This window comes from Molossus molossus, unplaced genomic scaffold (genome assembly GCF_014108415.1).
Source record: "Molossus molossus isolate mMolMol1 unplaced genomic scaffold, mMolMol1.p scaffold_m16_p_6, whole genome shotgun sequence".
Lineage (NCBI taxonomy): Eukaryota > Metazoa > Chordata > Mammalia > Chiroptera > Molossidae > Molossus > Molossus molossus.
Window position 1 is genome coordinate 77084967 of NW_023425399.1, and position 17870 is coordinate 77102836.

Below are 17870 nucleotides of genomic sequence, written 5' to 3' on the forward strand. Positions count from 1 at the left end.
TAATATATTGCTTGATCTGATTTGATAATATTTTGTTCATGATTTAGGGATATGTAATGGCCTGTAATTTTCTTTCTTTGTCGTGTCTTTATCTGGTTTTGGAATTAGGATTCTGCTGGCCTCGTAAAAAGAGCTTGGAAGTCTTCCTTCCTCTTGGATTTTTTGGAATAGTTTGAGAATAGATGTTAGTTTTTGTTTTTTGTTTTTGAATGTTCAATAAAACTCCTGTGTGAAGCTATCCAGATACAAACTTTTGTTTTCTGGGAGTTTATTGATTACTGCTTCTATTTCCTTAGTTGTTATTGGTCTGTTCAGGTTTTCCGACTCTTCCTGGTTGAGTTTTGGAAGACTGCATGATTCTAGGAATCTGTCCATTTCTCCTAGGTTGTTCAATTTGTTGGTGTATAATTGTTCATAGTATTTTATTTTTTAAATTTTTATTCCTTTATTGATTTTTAGAGAGAGAGGAAGTGAGAAGGAGAGAGAGAGATAGAAACATCCATGAGAGAGAACATAGACTGGCTGCCTCCTGCATGCCCTGCACTGGGGGTTTGGTCTACAACCTGGGCATGTGTCCTGACCAGGAATTGAACTGGTGCTCTCTTGGTGCATGGGTTGATGCTCAACCACTGAGCCACACTGGCCGTACTGTTCATAATATTTTCTAACAACACTTTGAATTTCTGTGGTGTCAGTTTTTATTTCTCTTTCATTTCTGATTTTGTTTATTTGGTGTGTCTTTATTTCTTGGCATGTCTGGATAAAGATTCATCAATCTTGATCATATTTTCAAACAACCAGCTCTTGGTTTTATTGGTCCTTTGTAGTGTTATTTTAGTCTCTATATCATTTATTTCCACTTTGACCTTTATTATTTACTTCCTTCTACTTACTTTTGGTTTTCCTCTTTGTCCATTTTCTAGTTCTTTAAGTTATAGGATTAGATAGTCTATTAAAATTTTTTCTTGTTTCTTGATGTAGGTCTGTAATGCTATGAACTTCCTTCTCAGGACTGCTTTTGCTGTGTCCCATAGATTTTGTGTTGTTGTGTGTTTGTTTTCATACATTACTGGAAGTTTTTATTTCTTCTGTGATCTCCTTGGTAACTCATTAATTGTTTAATAACATGCTATTTAGCCTCCATGTGTTTGAATATTTTTGAGTGTTTTTATTGTAATGAATTATTAGTTTCATCATTATGATCCAAGAGGATGCTTGATATGATTTAAATCTTCTTGAACTTGTAGAGACTTAGTTTGTGTCCTAACATGTGGTCTATGTTTGAGAATGTCTCATGTGCACTTGAGAAGAATGTATATTCTGCAGTTTTGGGGTGTAATTCTCTGTAAATATCAGTTAAATCTATGTGATCTAGTTTATTGTTTAGGGTCCCTGCTTCCTTGTACTTTTTTGTTTAGAAGATCTATCCAGTGATGTCTTTGGGGTTTTGAAGTGTCCTACTATGATTGTATTGTGTTTAATCTCTCCCTTGAAGTTTTCCAGAAGGTTTTAAATATATTTTGGTGCTCCTGTATTGGGTGCATGTATGTTTACCAAGGTTATATTGTCTTGTTGGATTGATCCTTTTAATATTATGTATTGACCTTCTTTGTCTCTTGTTATGGCCTTCATTTTGAAGTTTATTGGATCAGATATGAGTATTGCTACCCCAGCTTTTTTTTTCATTTCCATTTGCTTGGAAAATTTTTCCCATCTTTTCACTTTTATCCCTTGTGAGTCTTTTGTTTTGAGGCAGGTCTCTTTTAGACAGCATATATATGAGCCATGCTTTCTTTTCTATTCAGCTACTCTGTGTCTTTTGTTTGGAGCATTGAATCCATTTACATTTAAGATTATATGATATGTACTTATTTATTTTTTTGTACTTATTTTTTATATCTATGTTTCTCTATATATATTTCTTCTGTTCATTATAGCAGTCCCTTTAACATTTCCTGCAGTGCTGGTTTGGTGGTAAATATTCCTTTAGCCTCTTTTGTCTGGGAAGCTCTTGATTTCATCTTTTATTTTGAATGATAGCCTTGCTGGATACAGTAGTCTTTGTTTCAGATCCTTATTTTTCATTACCTTGAATACTTCATGCCATTCCCTTCTGGCCTGTAATATTTCTGTTTAGAGATCAGCTGACCACCTTATGGGAGTTCCTTGTAGGTAACCTGTTGCTTTTCTCTTGCTGCCCTTAAGATTCTCTCTTTGTCTTTAATTTTTGGCATTTTAATTATGATGTGTCTTAGTGTGGACCTCTATGGGTTCTTCTTTCTTGGGAATCTCTGTGCTTCCTGAACTTGTCTGTTTCTTTAACCAAGTAGGGAAGTTTTCTGCACTATTTCTTCAAGCAAGTTCTCTCACCATTGCTCACTTTTTTTACTTCAGGTATTCCTATGATGTGGATGTTGTTTTATTTCATATTGTCCCACAGCTCTCTTAAACTGTCTTTCTGTTTAGAAATTTAGTAATTTTTTTCTACCCTGTCTTTTAATTTGCTGATTCAGGTCTCAGCTTCCTTTAATCTGCTGTTTATTTCTTTCAGTGTATTCTTTATATCAGCTATATCATTTTTCATTTCCACTGTTTTTTTTTTTTTTTTTTACATTTATCCTGATAGAGCAGGAGGGACAGAAGGAGGAAGAGAGAAAGAGAAGGAACATCAACATGAGAGAGACACCCACACAACCCCAACCGCAGCCGGGAATGAACTGCAACTGAGGCATGCACCCTTAGAGGGAACTGAACCCAGGACTCTCTGATCCATGGGCTGATGCTCTAACCACTGAGCCAAACCAGCCGGGGCTCCACTTGGTTGCTTTTACTTTCCAATTGGTTGATTTTTATTGTTTCTATATATTTTCTCATGCAGTTGAACATCCTTATAATTATTACTTGGGACTCTATCTCTGATAATTTACTTATCTCTATTTCATTTAGCCCTTCTTCTGGAGAATTCTCTTATTCTTTCATTTGGGACTTGTTTCTTTGTTTTACCATTTTCACTGTCCCAGCAGGGTTTGATGCCTGCCAAAATCTACCGTGAATGTCAATGATCTGCAGTTTGTGGCTCCATCTGCTGGGTTTGGATGTGTAAGAAAGGGACCAAGCTGAACACCAATGTTTAGTCTTACTCTCCAAGGAAGAGTCACAGTCCATGGAAAAACTCAAATATAACAATTATCCACCTCTGCCTGCAGGCTGACTGTTAGTCTCAGTCACTTAATGAGCCTTAGGCTATAGCCCTCAGCTGAATGTCAACTCCATGCTCAGGAATGTGGGGTGAGAGGTATTCCAGTGGGTGTGGCAATTGCTTCCCCTCAGGCTAAAGCTGCTTTGATGAGAAAACTCTGAGAAAACTGGTTTCTGCAGCATGGGTTAATGGCTCAGCATAGGAACCAGGCCTCAGCTTTTACAGCTTGGTCACCAGAGCCATGAAACCCAACCCCTGCAAGCCAGGCCAAAGACTCAAAGCACCCAGAGACTCATTTCTGTCTGCTGGCTGGCTGGTAGTCTCTGATATTTAGGGAGCCTCAGGCTGCAGTTCTATGCTAAGTGCAAACTCCTCCTGGTGGGTGGGGTGAGAGAAATTACAACTGGTGGGGTAGTTGCTACCCCCTCCCCTGATGGGCTAAAGCTGCTTTGATGGGAAAACTCTGCCTGAGATGATTTCTGTAGCATGGGGAATGACTCAGCATAGGGCTCCCAATGGCCTCCTTTTCAGCTCTCTCCCTAGCACTATGCACTCCCAACTCTTTTCATGCATCTCCAGTCTATTCAGCCCTCCTCTGCCAGAGCCCAAGGTGAGTGACTATGGTTGAAATTTAGTGCACTGGCCCTTCAGGCATGTGCTCCTGTTACCATGCCTTTTCCTTCCAGACTGAAGTTCTGAACTCATGTTTTTCACAGCCAGGTGTTATGTGGGAGCCTTTTTCTGTTCTGCCACTCTGTGCTAGGGAGCCTGACTTGGGGTTTAAACGCCAGATTTCTCAGGGGGAACTTCTCACAGCTGACATATCCCTCAGCTGCTGCCTGTGGGAGCACAGCCAGCCCTCTTGCACCTCTGCACCTCCTATCAGACTTGATTTGGGTTTTTCTTTACATCCTTGGTTATAAGGATTCTCTCCAGCTGGCCTCCAGTTGGTTAGTCCTGATTACTTTTCTATATTTTAGTTGTAATTCTAGTTTGGTCCTGGGAGATGGTCATTGTACCTTCCATTCAGTCTGCCGCCATTTTCCCCTCTTCTCCTTCCTAAGGTTTTAACACTAGAACAGATTTTAATAGAAATTCACTAAGAAGTATAGCATCAAACCTTAAAATATTTTTATTTTCAATTTTCTCTTCAAATTAGTTTTTGAAAAGCTAATTTGTTGACAGGCACAGTCCACATTGGCACATGCTGCTGCCACCGATGAAGCTATTCTGAAGGACAGAGATTTGTGTGCTAGATATGCCAGGCTCTTCCATGCAACTTACTGAGGTACTGTTCTCTTATTTTTCTCTCTTATGTGCTAAATAAAAGTAAATATACATATGGTACAGAAAGATCTAAATAATAAGCAAATATCAGCAAACCTGATGTCTTCAAACTCACTAAGCAGTCATATGAGTAATTTACAAACTGAAGTCAATCTTGGAGTTTCTTTACCTGAAAATAATTCTCAGGCCTCTGGAATCATGTTATTTTTCTTATGTATCACCTCTATTGCAGAGGAAAGCCATGGAGTCTGCTTCTTCTTAAAAAAAAAAAAAAAAAGCAACATGCATACTCTACTCAGAGACAGCAAATCCAGGAAGAACCTTGGACTTCATAAATCTTGTCCTGGCTCCAGACAGAGTCTCTGGTATCATCCAGGGTCAGGTGTGACTCAGTTGGTTGGGCATCGTCCAGTGCACAGAAAGGTTGCCAGTTTGATTCCTGGTCAGGGCACATATCCAGGTTGTGGGCCCTATCCGTGGTGGGGGCATGCAGGAGGCAGCTGATCAATGTTCTACTCTCACATCAATGTTTCTGTCTTCCTCCCTCTTCCTCTCTCTCTAAAAAAAGATTTTTAAAAAATCAACTAATGAATGCATAAATAAGTGGAACAACAAATCAATGTTTCTCCCCCTCCCCTTTCTCTCTCTCAAATTGAAAAGAAAAAAAAAAAATTAGAGAGGTGGCCAGGAATATACTTTGTGTATTATTGAGTTTAAGCATTGGGGAGCAAGTAAAGAATTTCAAGGAAGGAAAGACTTGCACATTTTGAATTATTACTCTAGCAGAGGTGGTGTGTGGGAAGCAGGATTTTGCCACCTCAAACTGTGTCTCTTTGACATAAAATTTAGGCTGATTATTTTTTAGAAACAAAACTGCAGGATAAGCTTTAACCTTTCCCTTAATTGCCTAAAAGAATTTAGATAAAGAGCTTGGTCCTGGAAAGATGTTATCACCAGATATATCTACAAATAATATTGGCTAGGAATGGGCAAGGCTTAGAGATCAAAGTCCTCTCTGTGTTTCATTGTCTCTTCATGGCAAACATTTGTTTACCAAATATTTGTTTTTCCGCCCTGGCCAGTTTGGCTCAGCGGTTAGAGCGTTGGCCTGCGGTCTGGAGAGACCCAGGTTCGGTTCCCGCTAAGGGCATGTACTTCGGTTGCAGTTTGTCCCCGGCCCTGGTTGGTCGTGCCGGTGGCAGCCACTCAATGTGTTCCTTTCAGATCGATGTTTCTCTCTCTCTGTTCCCCTCTCTCCCTCCCACTCTACCTGAACAAAAAATGGAAAAATGTCCTCGGGTGAGGATAAAAAACAAACAAACAAACAAAAAAACCCAAATATTTGTTTTTCCATCTCCATGTGAATTGCCTTCATTCCCTTTGATGACCCAGACCCCTACCTCTTTCTCCTTAGCTCAGGATTGCATATAAACCTCAATTGCCTGGCTGCTTATGGGCCTCATATTCTTATAGAACCCCCATATCTATAAAATTAAATTTGATTTCCCCCTGTTAATCTGTCTCTTATCAATTTAATTCTTAGACCAGCCAGAAGAACTTAGAAGCGTAGAAGAGAAAATTTTCTTCCCCAATAGAAAAATAACCTAATAAGGGCCCAGATGAAATTAGAAAGACTAGGGAAGATGCAACTGAAATCAAGGTTTGGTCTCCTATCACCACAAAACCCAACTTGTGAGACAGGTGCTAGTGGAAAGAGAAAGAGGTTTATTCAAGTGCTGGTAGCCTGAGAAGATGGAAGACTCTTGTTGCAAAGCCCTTCTCAACATCTCAGTGCAGGCAGAGGTTTTTATAAGGAGGGAGAGGGCAAGCAGAACAAAGAGATTAAGGAGAGGGGATTGAAAAGTTTTCAATGTGCAGACTAGCACAGTCCATTCTGATAAGAATCTCAAAACTGGTCAAGTGATGGTCTGTTGCACATCATCCTGGTCTTTGTCATCCTTATTTTATGTTATTCTGGTTCTGTGGTTGAAGATCAGCAAATCTCCCAGAACTGAGATGACTGAAATTTGGAGTTTGTATCTTCTGAAGTTAGTTCTCAGGATTCTTATACAAACATGCTATTTATTTACAAGCTACATATTAGAGTTAGCATTTACAAAGACAATGTCAAAAGAATGGTGGGGTGGGTTATAATTCCCCATTGTTACAAAGATATGAGGAACTGCCCAGCCGGTGTTGCTCAGTGGTATGAATGTTGTCCCATGAACTGAGAGGTCCTGGTTCAATTCCTGGTCAGGGCACTGCCTGGGTTGCAGGCTTGGTTCCCCATGGGGGGTGTGCGGGAGGCAGCCAATCGATGTTTCTCTCTCACATCAATGTTTCTGTCTCTCTCTCCCTTCCTCTTTCTCTCTAAAAAAAAAAAAATCAACAGAGATATGAAGAATATAATCATATTAAGTATAGGTGAAAAGGGGGCTCTATAATAAATCTAACTGATAGTAACCTCACAGCCCTGGCTGGTTGCTCAGTGGTTAGAGCATTGGCCCGCAGACCAGAGACACGGGTTTGATTCTGGTCAAGAGCACATACCTCGGTTGTTGCTTGGTCCTTGGCCCTGGTCAGGGTCATACAGGAGGCAACCAGTCGATGTGTCCCTTTCACATTGATGTTTCTCTTTCTCCCCCCTCCCTTCCACTCTATCTGAAGATAAATAGAAAAAATATCCTTGGTTGAAGATTAAAAAACAAAACAAAACAAAAGTAACCTCACAGGGTTATCTGATCATAAATTCCTAACTGGGCAGGTCATGATGGGTAGTCACATCCCAGGCCTATAACTTTTTACAATGTTTATTTACTGAACTGAGAGACAGAATGGGGAGAGAGAGAGAGAGAGAGAAAAAAAAGACAAACATCAACTTGTTGTTACACTCATTAATGCATTCATTGTTTGATTTGTGTATGTGCTCTCACCAGGGATTGAACCCAAAACTTTGGTGTATGGGATAATGCTCTAACCAACTGACCTACCCAGCCAACTGACCTACCCAAGTTCTTTAGTAAAAGGTTTCTAAGCAAGCCCTGTCTATTCTGCATCTAGTTCAACACACCTTTGAAATGCCAGAAGTAATCCTCTTTTCCAGACCCATCAGAGGGAGCATATAACCATTTTCAAGGGAACACATAATCTCATAAACTATCCTGTACCTTGATTTCTCCCACATTCATGTAATCTTATGTTCCTTCCATAGTTCCAAATGTATAAAAGACTGCAAAACTGACATTCTCTGAAGCATTTAAAATCTTGCTTCCTGGCAATATCATTGGTTTGCTTCAAATAAACTCTTATAAAAATTCTCCGTAGGTTTGGGCGCTTCTTACATAGACATATGGAGTCAGAATCATCAGAACTTGCTCTATGAATATGGAAGAAGTAAAGGGAGTACGTCCGCCAGATCTCAAGTTTGGGCAATTATTGATGCATGAATGTAGGGGTTGCCAACTAGTGAAAGAGAAAGATAGGAGGAGAAACACGTTTAAGGAGAATTTAGGTTTGAAATAGAAAGTTTGAGGGAAACATCCAGGAACTATTTGGGTAAATGAATGTGGAAATTGGCAGAGTTTGGCTTAGAGATTCTTCATGTGTCCAAGTCTATGTTACTATTTGCAGACCATTCTCAGCGTCTGTTTAAGCAACTGCTCAGTTGATATTAAGTATGGTCTTTTGCAACGGAATTGTCTAAAGTCTTACTTTCTTCTAATACTTTCTGCAAAATGAAGATTGCCTACTACATTTGTTACTTTAATAATTACTTCTCTCCTCTTTCCAAAGTTCTTTTTAGGTCTTTTTTAGGGTTCTCTGTATTGGCCATATGCTTAAGCACTCAGAGAGACAGGGAGGGGTTTTGTTCAGTTCCCTTTGGCAGAGTCATTTCTGTTTAGAATCTGATCTCAAAAGACTTAAAGCTCTAGCTAAAGTAAACAGGAATTAGTAGAAAATAATGGATGTAATCTACAGAAGGAAAGATAGACTTGGTTGATTTTGTTAAAAAACAAACAAATAACAGGCCCAAAATGATGTCACTTTTGCTAAACCATGTCACCAAACCAAACCTAATTGTAGTTTAAACCTCTTCCACAAGTGGAATTTTAAATCAGTCAGTCTGGAATTTCCTGATCAACACTAGTGAGGAAACCTGCCTAAGACCCTCATGTCTTCTGCTAAAGGAAGGTGTCCCTGCCGGAAATAATCTACTCTTTTAACTTCTTAGTCTCACTCTCTTTCTGCCTATGAAAACTTTCCATTTGTACTCCTTGGAGCACCCTTCTAATTGTCAGATGGAATGGTACTCAATTAAGGTATCACTTAATAAAGCCAATTACATCTTCAAATTTACTTGGTTGAATTTTGTTCTTTAACAATATGATATGTGGTAAGGAAAAAAGTGATATGTGTAATAAACTGGATATATTGTGCTTTGTTTAAAAGGTTAGTTTTTCTGTGCATTGTTTTGTTACATTTTAACGTGGCAGTTTTCAAATTTGGGTTTAAACTCTTTGAGAGGCCACTGGGAGGGAAGGTTGCTTGCTGACTAGTTGGGACTTTGGGCACATCACCATTATTTCAACCAGAACAACCGAATCTGTTTTACATTAGCTTTCATTGAAGAAGGGTTCTATGACTTTTTTTTTTTTTTAAGGTGTGAAAACCACTATTTTATGCAATAGAAGCTGTTAGACGTATAGTGAAATCAGTGACAGATGAGGTCAGAGTGAAGGAAGGAAAGAAAGCTGTTTAACAATTGATGGACATCTAACTAGTATTAGGATAACTGAGGAAGGTTTCAGGCAACCTGGAAATGCACAGTGGCCAAACCCCTCAGCACTTCCAGGCAAATTCCTTATCTAGAAGGGAAATACCATGATGGAATGGCTGCACCATGGACCCTGGTTGGAAGCTTGGTTGGGGCTTGAAACTGTTTTGCTCAAGATGAAGAAAACATACACTGTCCAAATCACATAACTGGACGGAACGTATGTGATTGACATCACAGAGAACTGAAGCCTTCCAAGCCCTCTCTTTGAACCAAAATGAGTGTACATGTGCAGATTTATGGAGACAATTATAAAGGGGTTATGCCATGTATCAAAAGGAAGTTGACAGCTGTGATGTCAAAGGAAATTAATTGCATAAAGTTCCTTAAATGGGCCACAATTTTTCTGCCAACATTTTTCTCTCTATCTGGAACTACTTGCCTTCCCTTCTTCAATCAGCTAACCTGTTCTACCTGTTCTTCTATAACTGAACTCAAGAATTTTCCAGTACAAGTAGCTCTATAAAATTTGGAAGGATTACCCTTCTTTGTGCTAATAACCCAATACTAGGGCATAATTGCATTCCTTTGAATGTTGATTTACTTTTGTTCCCCCAAACCTTAGCTCCTTAAAGGCAATACATGACACCTGATCCTCACCTCCAAAGCTTAGCGCAGTAAGAGCCTAATAAATGTCTGTTGAATGAATGAATGAACACACAAGGCTTTATACTGGGCAGAATTCTTTCCAGGTACTTATGCAGTGCACCCTTGACTCAGAAAATAGTTTTTAAAAGAAATTTAAACTTGCCTATGATTAAGGAAGAAGAAAGAGAGGAGACATGTAATATTTTGAGATTTGTTTGTGTGCGTAAAGAAAGTGAGACAAGAGGGGATAGAGTGCCTTTCAAGTAAGAGATTAATTGGCTTGATTCGAGTGTCTCCAATAAAATAACTGATATAATTCACAACTAATGTATTGCAGGTAGGGGAGAAATGACACAAAATGATTCAATTTTTTTGGATAATGAAACAACAATCCCTATGTTGACTGGCATAACTAGTGTCTTGTACCCAAGTGGCTCCTGAGCAAAATGTCCAAGAACACTCACAACAGGACAGCGAGTAGGGCGGTGTTTCTGCAGGCTTCAAAATCGCCCCCTGCCTTCTCCTGCGGGGCAGTTTTTGGTAAATCAAACCCACCCTCGCTCAAATCAGACAAGATATCTTAAAATCCCTGCCTTGGAGCGCAAAGACAAGTCTGGGGCTGTGGACTGCGGTCGAGTCCCTTCCCGGTGAGGGCGGTGGACTCCCGGCTCCCGGGGGTTCCGACGGTGCCGCAGTGGGCGAACAGGAGCCCCCAGACCCCGCGGGTTCCCAGGAAAGGAGCCGAGGACTCCAGCCGCCTCTCAGGAAAGAGGGCTTTCAGGGGCCCGCCAAGGGCGAGGAGTGGGGCAGCAGACGGGCCAGGGTTGGGGGCCCCCCCGACTTCCCCAACCCCCTTCACCACCTGCCTGCAACCCGGAAGCAGATGTGGGCTGCGCAGCGCGGCGGGTTGCGGTTCCGGGTCGGGCGGCGCCGCAGCTGCTCTCGGCTCTGCCGCAGCGCCCCGCCCCCGCGCTCCGGACCTGGGCTGGTGGCGGCCACCTGGCCGCTCTGGGGCCACATGGCTGAGGGGGACACAGGGAGCGACCAGAGGCAGGTGAGGCCCCGGCTGGGCGCCGACCTCCGGGCTGGGCTTGGTCTCGCCTCGCCGCCCCGGCCTCCTCCGCCGAGGGGCCCTGCGCCCGGGGCCGCTCCGGTCCCACCCACACCGCCCGGCCGCTGGCCGTGCCATTTGCTCCACCGCATCCCGTTTTCCCGGCGCGTGGCCTTGGCCCAGGGCTCTCTTGTCATCTGCTGCCAGCCACTCCCGTTTGTCCCGGGCTGGGCCTGCCGGGACGATGTCTTCGTCAACCATCAGCACGCGACTGAGCAGCTCAGGGCCGAGGCAGAAACACGGGTTCCGCTCCCCGCCCTGTCTCCGCTGGGTCACCTCGGACACACCACTTGCGAAGCCCGATTTCTGCATTTGCAAAATGGTCAATAATGACACAATTCTTGGAGTTCCTGGAGGGCCTCGTGATTCTTATGTTCTCTTGGTATTGAGCTTTCCCCTGTGCGTGGCTCACGTGGGCGCTCTTAAAGCTTTTCCTATGAGGACAAAATGAGATGAGACAGAGTTGAATGCATGCTTTTCTTCCCCTTTCACCTTTAGGCCCGGTTATTTTCTTTTTTTTCTCTTTTTTTTTTTTTTTATCCTCACCGAGGACAATTTTCCATTTTTTGTTCAGGTAGAGTGGGAGGGAGAGAGAGGAACAGAGAGAGAGAGAGAAACATTGATGTGAAAGGAACACATCGAGTGGCTGCCACCCGCACAACCGACCAGGGCCGGGGACAAACTGCAACCGAGGTACATGCCCTTAGCGGGAACCGAACCCTGGTCTCTCAGGACCGCAGGCCCACGCTCTAACCGCTGAACCAAACCGGCCAGGGCGATATTTTCTTTTTTTAACTTCAAACCAGAAGAATAATTTCTGAAGTCTTTTGATTACCAAAAAACTAAACCAACTACCCACTCTCGTTCCCAAATCCAAAACAAAAACAACGATGGAGATGCCCAGTAAGAATATGGGGCTAGAGTGGGGGTGGGGATTACCTGTTTAAAATGAAAAGGTGGAGCAGAGAAGATAGGGTTATTCTTTCACATGTGACTCTTGCTACAGGGTATTGGAACGCACACATATTTTGGCTCAGGAGTGGCCAAACACACTGTGTAGTAGCAAGGCTGGTTCCAGTCATTGCAATAGCATCTGGCAACCACCCAGAGGAGAACATGGTGACCTGCAGCTAAGAACCTTTGGCAGAGTTCATTTAGGGAACCTGCATCCAGACTGGTAATGTTAAAGGCAAATGCCTTATAAAGGAATAAGGAAAACTCAGGTTTTTAGCATATGCATATTTATTGACTTTTTCTCCCTTCCTTATCAACTTCTTTCAGAATGAGGAAATTGAAGCAATGGCAGCTATATATGGCGAGGAATGGTGTGTCATTGATGACTGCGCTAAAATATTTTGTATTAGAATTAGTGATGATATTGATGACCCTAAGTGGACACTTTGCTTGCAGGTATTTCCCCCCGCCCCCTTTCTTTACAGTCATTTATTAGTTACATCATTGACTCTATATGATTGACTGCTATTGTATTTTCCTAATGTGTGACATTTTCTAAATTGTCTTTTTGTTGTTATTGGCTTTTGTTAACTATTGGTTATCTAAACATATGGGTAATTAAATTTCAGATCACTCTAAAGTCACACTTTAATTGATTTTTCCTCTCAATTATTTTAATTATGTAAGTGTTCTTAATGTACCATTGACAGACTTGAGTTTCACTTCCTCTCATTATCCTGTCCAGAGGATCTAAACCTAGAAGACAGCAGACATTTAAGAGGAAGAATAGGTTAGTAATTTAGATGGTTCATAGAGTAGATACTTATTTCTTTATTAATTGGGAATCAGTTGTGGTTAGGATAAATAAATGGAAAGACAACGTGGCTTTCTGTTTTAATGCTTATTCTTTGCTGCCTACACTTTGAACATAAAAGATGCCAAATTGAGTTTTTGTCAGTATTTGTTATTATAATAATTCTGTTTTGAAAAAATATCTGTATGGGTCTCTATTTAAGTGTTAGTTGATAATGTATTTAATCATATTTAGTAGGATTTTTTATTTTTTTAGTATTTCCTCAGAAAAATCCCTGGAACATGTTATAATGCCACTCCATTCATTTAATGTTAGGGTATACTGACCCTATTTCAGTTTTTCTTTTCCTTTCAACTTTATCATCCCCACCCTTATTTTCTAACTTTTGTTGCTTTTATACTTTATTTGCAAATAATTAGCTCCTTCTTAAAAATGTGGTGTCAGTATTAGCAACATATTTAAAATAGAAGCATAAATATGAAGAGGGAATTGTCTCTTGAGATTTAACAAAACAATTGTTTTGGTTTTTAGTTTGACAAGTTAAAATTTGCCCAGTGACTAGCTTTATAAATAATACTATTTTTGAATCATGAAATATAAACATTTGTTTTTAACTGCTTTGTAGGTGATGCTACCGAATGAATATCCAGGTACTGCTCCACCTGTTTATCAACTGAAGTAAGCTCTATTTTCTTTTTCTTTTGTTTTTTCAAATTGTCGTACCTTTTTTTATTTTAACATCTCTGAAATCATCATGGTTTTATTTTATGTCTGTATGTATTTATTTTTGTTTGTTAGTTTGTCTTGTTCATTAGATTCCACTTATAAGTGAAATTATCTGGTACATGTCTTTCTCTGACTGGCTCATTTCACTTAGCATAATACTCTTCAGGTCCATCCAAGGTACTATTTCCTTCTTTTTTTATAGCCAAGTAGTATTCCATTGTGTAAATGTAGCTCTGTTTTATGTATTTATTATTTATTTTTGTTAATCCTCACCCAAGGATTTTTTTCCATTGATTTTTAGAGAGAGTGGAAGGGAGGAAAGGAGTGAGTGAGTGAGGGAGAGAGGGAAGGAGGAAGTGAGACAGAGAGAGAGAGAGAAATATCAATGTGAGAGAGACACATTGATTGATTGCCTCCTGTACAACCCTGACCAGGGCTGAGGATTGAACCTGCAACCCAAGTACATGCCCTGACCAGGAATCAAAGCTGAGACCCTTCAGTCTGTGGGTCCATGCTCTAACCACTGAGCAATACCAGACAGGGCTCTATATTTATATTTTTATTTATTTATTTATTTATTTTTTTATGAATTTTTATTTATTTTTTTGTTACAGATATTTTACCTTTTTACCCCATTGGCACCCCCCACCCCACCCCCCCTCCACCCTGTCCCCAGCTTAGTTGTCCATGTCCATTGGTCATGCATACATGCATATAAGTTCTGTGGTTTATCTCTTCCCATCCCCCCACTCCCCATCCCCTCTTCTGAGGGATGTCAGTCTGTGCCCTACTTCCATGTGTCTGGGTCTACTGTATTCCTCAGACTGTTATGTTCATTATATTCCATATATAAGTGAGATCATGTGGTATTTGTCTTTTTCTGCTTGGCTTCTTTCACTTAGGATAATACTTTCCAGGTCCCTCCATGTCGTCTCAAAGGATAAGAGATCTTTCTTTCTTACAGCTGCATAGTACTCCATGGTGTATATGTACCACAGCTTTTTTATCCATTCGTCTACTGGTGGACACTTGGGCTGTTTCCAGATCTTAGCTATTGTAAATAGTGCTGCTATGAACATGGGGGTACATATATTTTTCCTGTTTGGTGTTTCAGGCTTCTTAGGGTATATTCCTAGCAGTGGGATCACTGGGTCAAATGGAAGTTCAATTTTTAATTTTTTGAGGTAGCACCATATTGTTTTCCATAGCAGCTGCACCAGTCTGCATTCCCACCAGCAGTGTATTAGAGTCCCCTTTTCTCCACACCCTCGCCAACACTTGTTGTTTGATGATTTGTTGATGACGGCCATTCTGACAGGTGTGAGGTGATACCTCATTGTTGTTTTAATTTGCATCTCTCTGATGATTAGTGATGGTGAGCATTTCTTCATATGTTTCTTGGCCATTTGTATGTCCTGTTTGGAGAGGTGTCTATTCAGCTCCTCTGCCCATTTTTTAATTGGATTCTTTGTCTTCCTTTTGTGGAGTTGTATGAGCACTCTATATATATTGGAAATTAACCCCTTATCTGATACATCATTGGCAATGATGTTCTCCCATACAGTGGGTTGCCTTTCCATTTTGATGATTGTATCTTTTGCTGTGCAGAAGCTTTTTAGTTTGATGTAGTCCCATGTGTTCATTTTCTCCTTTATTTGTGTTGCCTTAGGTGATGTATCAGTGAAAATTCTGCTCCGTATGATGTCCGAAATTTTGTTGCCTACATTTTCTTCTAGAATTTTTATGGATTCACGGGTCACATTTAAGTCTTTTATCCATTTTGAGTTTATTTTTGTGTATGGTGTAAGTTGATGGTCTAGTTTTGTTTTTTTGCATGTAGCTGTCCAATTTTCCCAACGCCATTTATTAAAGAGGCTGTCTTTACTCCACTGTATGCTCGTGCCACCTTTGTCAAATATTAATTGAGCGTATTGCCTTGGGTCCATTTCTGGGTTTTCAGTTCTGTTCCACTGGTCTATATGCCTGTTCTTGTGCCAGTACCAGGCTGTTTTGGTTACAGTCGCTTTGTAGTATAACCTGATATCTGGTATTGTGATCCCACCTACTTTGTTCTTCTTTTTCAAGATTGCTGTGGCTATTCGGGGTCTTTTTTGGTTCCATATGAACTTTTGAAGTATTTGTTCTAGTTCTATGAAATATGTCGTTGGTATTTTGATGGGGATTGCATTAAATCTATAGATTGCTTTGGGTAGTATGGACATTTTAATTATGTTAATTCTTCCAATCCATGAACAGGGTATGTGCTTCCACTTTTTTATATCTTCCTGTATTTCTTTTTTCAATGACCTGTAGTTTTCTGCAAATAGGTCCTTTACTTCTTTGGTTAAGTTTATTCCTAGGTATCGTAATTTTTTTGGAGCGATGGTAAATGGGATTGTTTTTTCAGTTTCTCTTTCTGTGAGTTCATCATTGATGTAGAAGAATGCCGTCGATTTCTTGACGTTAATTTTGTATCCTGCTATTTTGCCAAATTCGTTTATTAAGTCTAATAGATTTTTGATGGAGTCTTTAGGGTTTTCTATGTACAATATCATGTCATCTGCAAATAATGACAGTTTCACTTCCTCCTTTCCAATTTGCATCCCTTTTATTTTTTCTTCATGTCTGATTGCTGTGGCTAATACTTCCAGTACAATGTTAAATAAGAGTGGCGAAAGTGGACATCCCTGTCTTGTTCCTGTTCTTAATGGAAATGTTTTTAGTTTCTGTCCATTGAGTATGATGTTGGCTGTAGGTCTTTCATATATGGCCTTTATTATGTCAAGATATGATCCCTCTATTCCTACATTGCTGAGCGTTTTTATCAGAAATGGATGCTGGATTTTGTCGAATGCTTTTTCAGCATCTATTGATATGATCATGTGGTTTTTATTCTTCATTTTGTTTATGTGGTGTATCACGTTTATTGATTTGCGAATATTGTACCAGCCTTGCATCCCTGGAATGAATCCCACTTGGTCATGGTGAATAATTTTTTTGATGTATTTCTGGATCCGATTTGCTAATATTTTGTTCAGGATTTTGGCGTCTATGTTCATCAGGGATATTGTAGTTTTCTTTCTTCGTAGTGTCTTTTTCTGGTTTTGGAATTAGAATTATGCTGGCCTCATAGAACGTGTTTGGAAGTCTTCCTTCTTCTTGAATTTTTTGAAATAGTTTGAGGAGAATGGGTGTTAGTTCTTTTTTGAATGTTCGGTAAAACTCCTCCGTGAAACCATCTGGGCCTGGGCTTTTGTTTGCTGGGAGAGTCTTGATTACCTCTTCAATTTCCTTAGTTGTTATTGGTCTGTTCAAGTTTTCTATCTCTTCCGGGAATAGTTTTGGGAGACTGTGTGTTTCTAGAAATTTGTCCATTTCGCTTAGATTGTCGAATTTGTTGCCATATAGTTGTTCATAGTAGTTGTTAACGATCTTTTGTATTTCCGTGGTATTGGCTGTTACTTCTCCTCTTTCATTTCTGATTTTGTGTATTTGGGTTCTCTCTCTTTGTTTCTTGGTGAGTCTAGCTAAGGGTCCATCAGTCTTGTTTATCTTTTCGAAAAACCAGCTCTTTGTTTCATTGATCCTTTGAATTGTTTTTTTGGTCTCTATGTCATTTATTTCTGCTCTGATCTTTACTATTTCCTTCCTTCTACTTGCTCTGGGGTTTTCTTTTTGTTTGCTTTCTAATTCTTTAAGTTGTGAGGTTAGACAGTCAATTAGAAATTTTTTCTTGTTTTTTGAGGTAGGCCTTGTAGTGCTATGAACTTCCCTCTCAGAACTGCTTTCGCTGCATCCCATAGATTTTGTGTTGTTGTGTGTTCAGTTTCATTGGTTTCCAGGAAGTTTTTAATTTCTTCCTTGATCTCCTCGGTGACCCATTCATTGTTTAATAACATGCTATTTAGCCTCCATGTGTTGAAATGTCTTTGCATGTTCTTGTTGCAGTTGATTTCTAGTTTCATGCCATTGTGATCTGAGAAGATGCTTGATATGATTTCAATCTTCTTGAACTTGTAGAGATTTAGTTTGTGTCCTATCATGTGGTCTATCTTTGAGAATGTCCCATGTGCACTTGAGAAGAATGTGTATTCTGTAGTTTTGGGGTGTAATTCTCTGTAGATATCTATTAAATCCATTTGGTCTAGTGCTTCATTTAGAGTCTCTGTTTCCTTGCTAATTTTTTGCCTAGAGGATCTATCCAGTGCTGTCAACGGGGTGTTGAAGTCCCCTGCTATGATTGTATTGTTGTCGATTTCTCCTTGGAAGTCCTCCAGAAGATTTTTAATATATTTTGGTGCTCCTATTTTGGGTGCATATATGTTTATCAAGGTTATATCTTCCTGTTGGATAGATC

General features: G+C 40.1%; 1 protein-coding gene across 9 annotated transcripts in view; it reads left to right on the forward strand.

The window, feature by feature from the left end:
- Positions 1 to 10882: 10882 nt before the first annotated feature.
- Positions 10883 to 17870, forward strand: part of IMPACT (impact RWD domain protein) — a 34177-nt gene continuing 27189 nt past the window's right edge. For 2 of the 9 annotated variants that reach the window (XM_036245906.1, XM_036245907.1), the window contains exons 1-3: positions 10883 to 10962; positions 12301 to 12429; positions 13413 to 13465. In XM_036245906.1, coding sequence (XP_036101799.1) covers positions 10927 to 10962; positions 12301 to 12429; positions 13413 to 13465 — 218 coding nt within the window. In that variant the 5' untranslated portion in view covers positions 10883 to 10926. Of the gene's footprint in view, positions 10963 to 12297; positions 12430 to 12683; positions 12764 to 13412; positions 13466 to 17870 lie in introns of those variants that run through there. The other 7 variants (XM_036245911.1, XM_036245915.1, XM_036245910.1 and 4 more) reach the window with 4 other exon arrangements.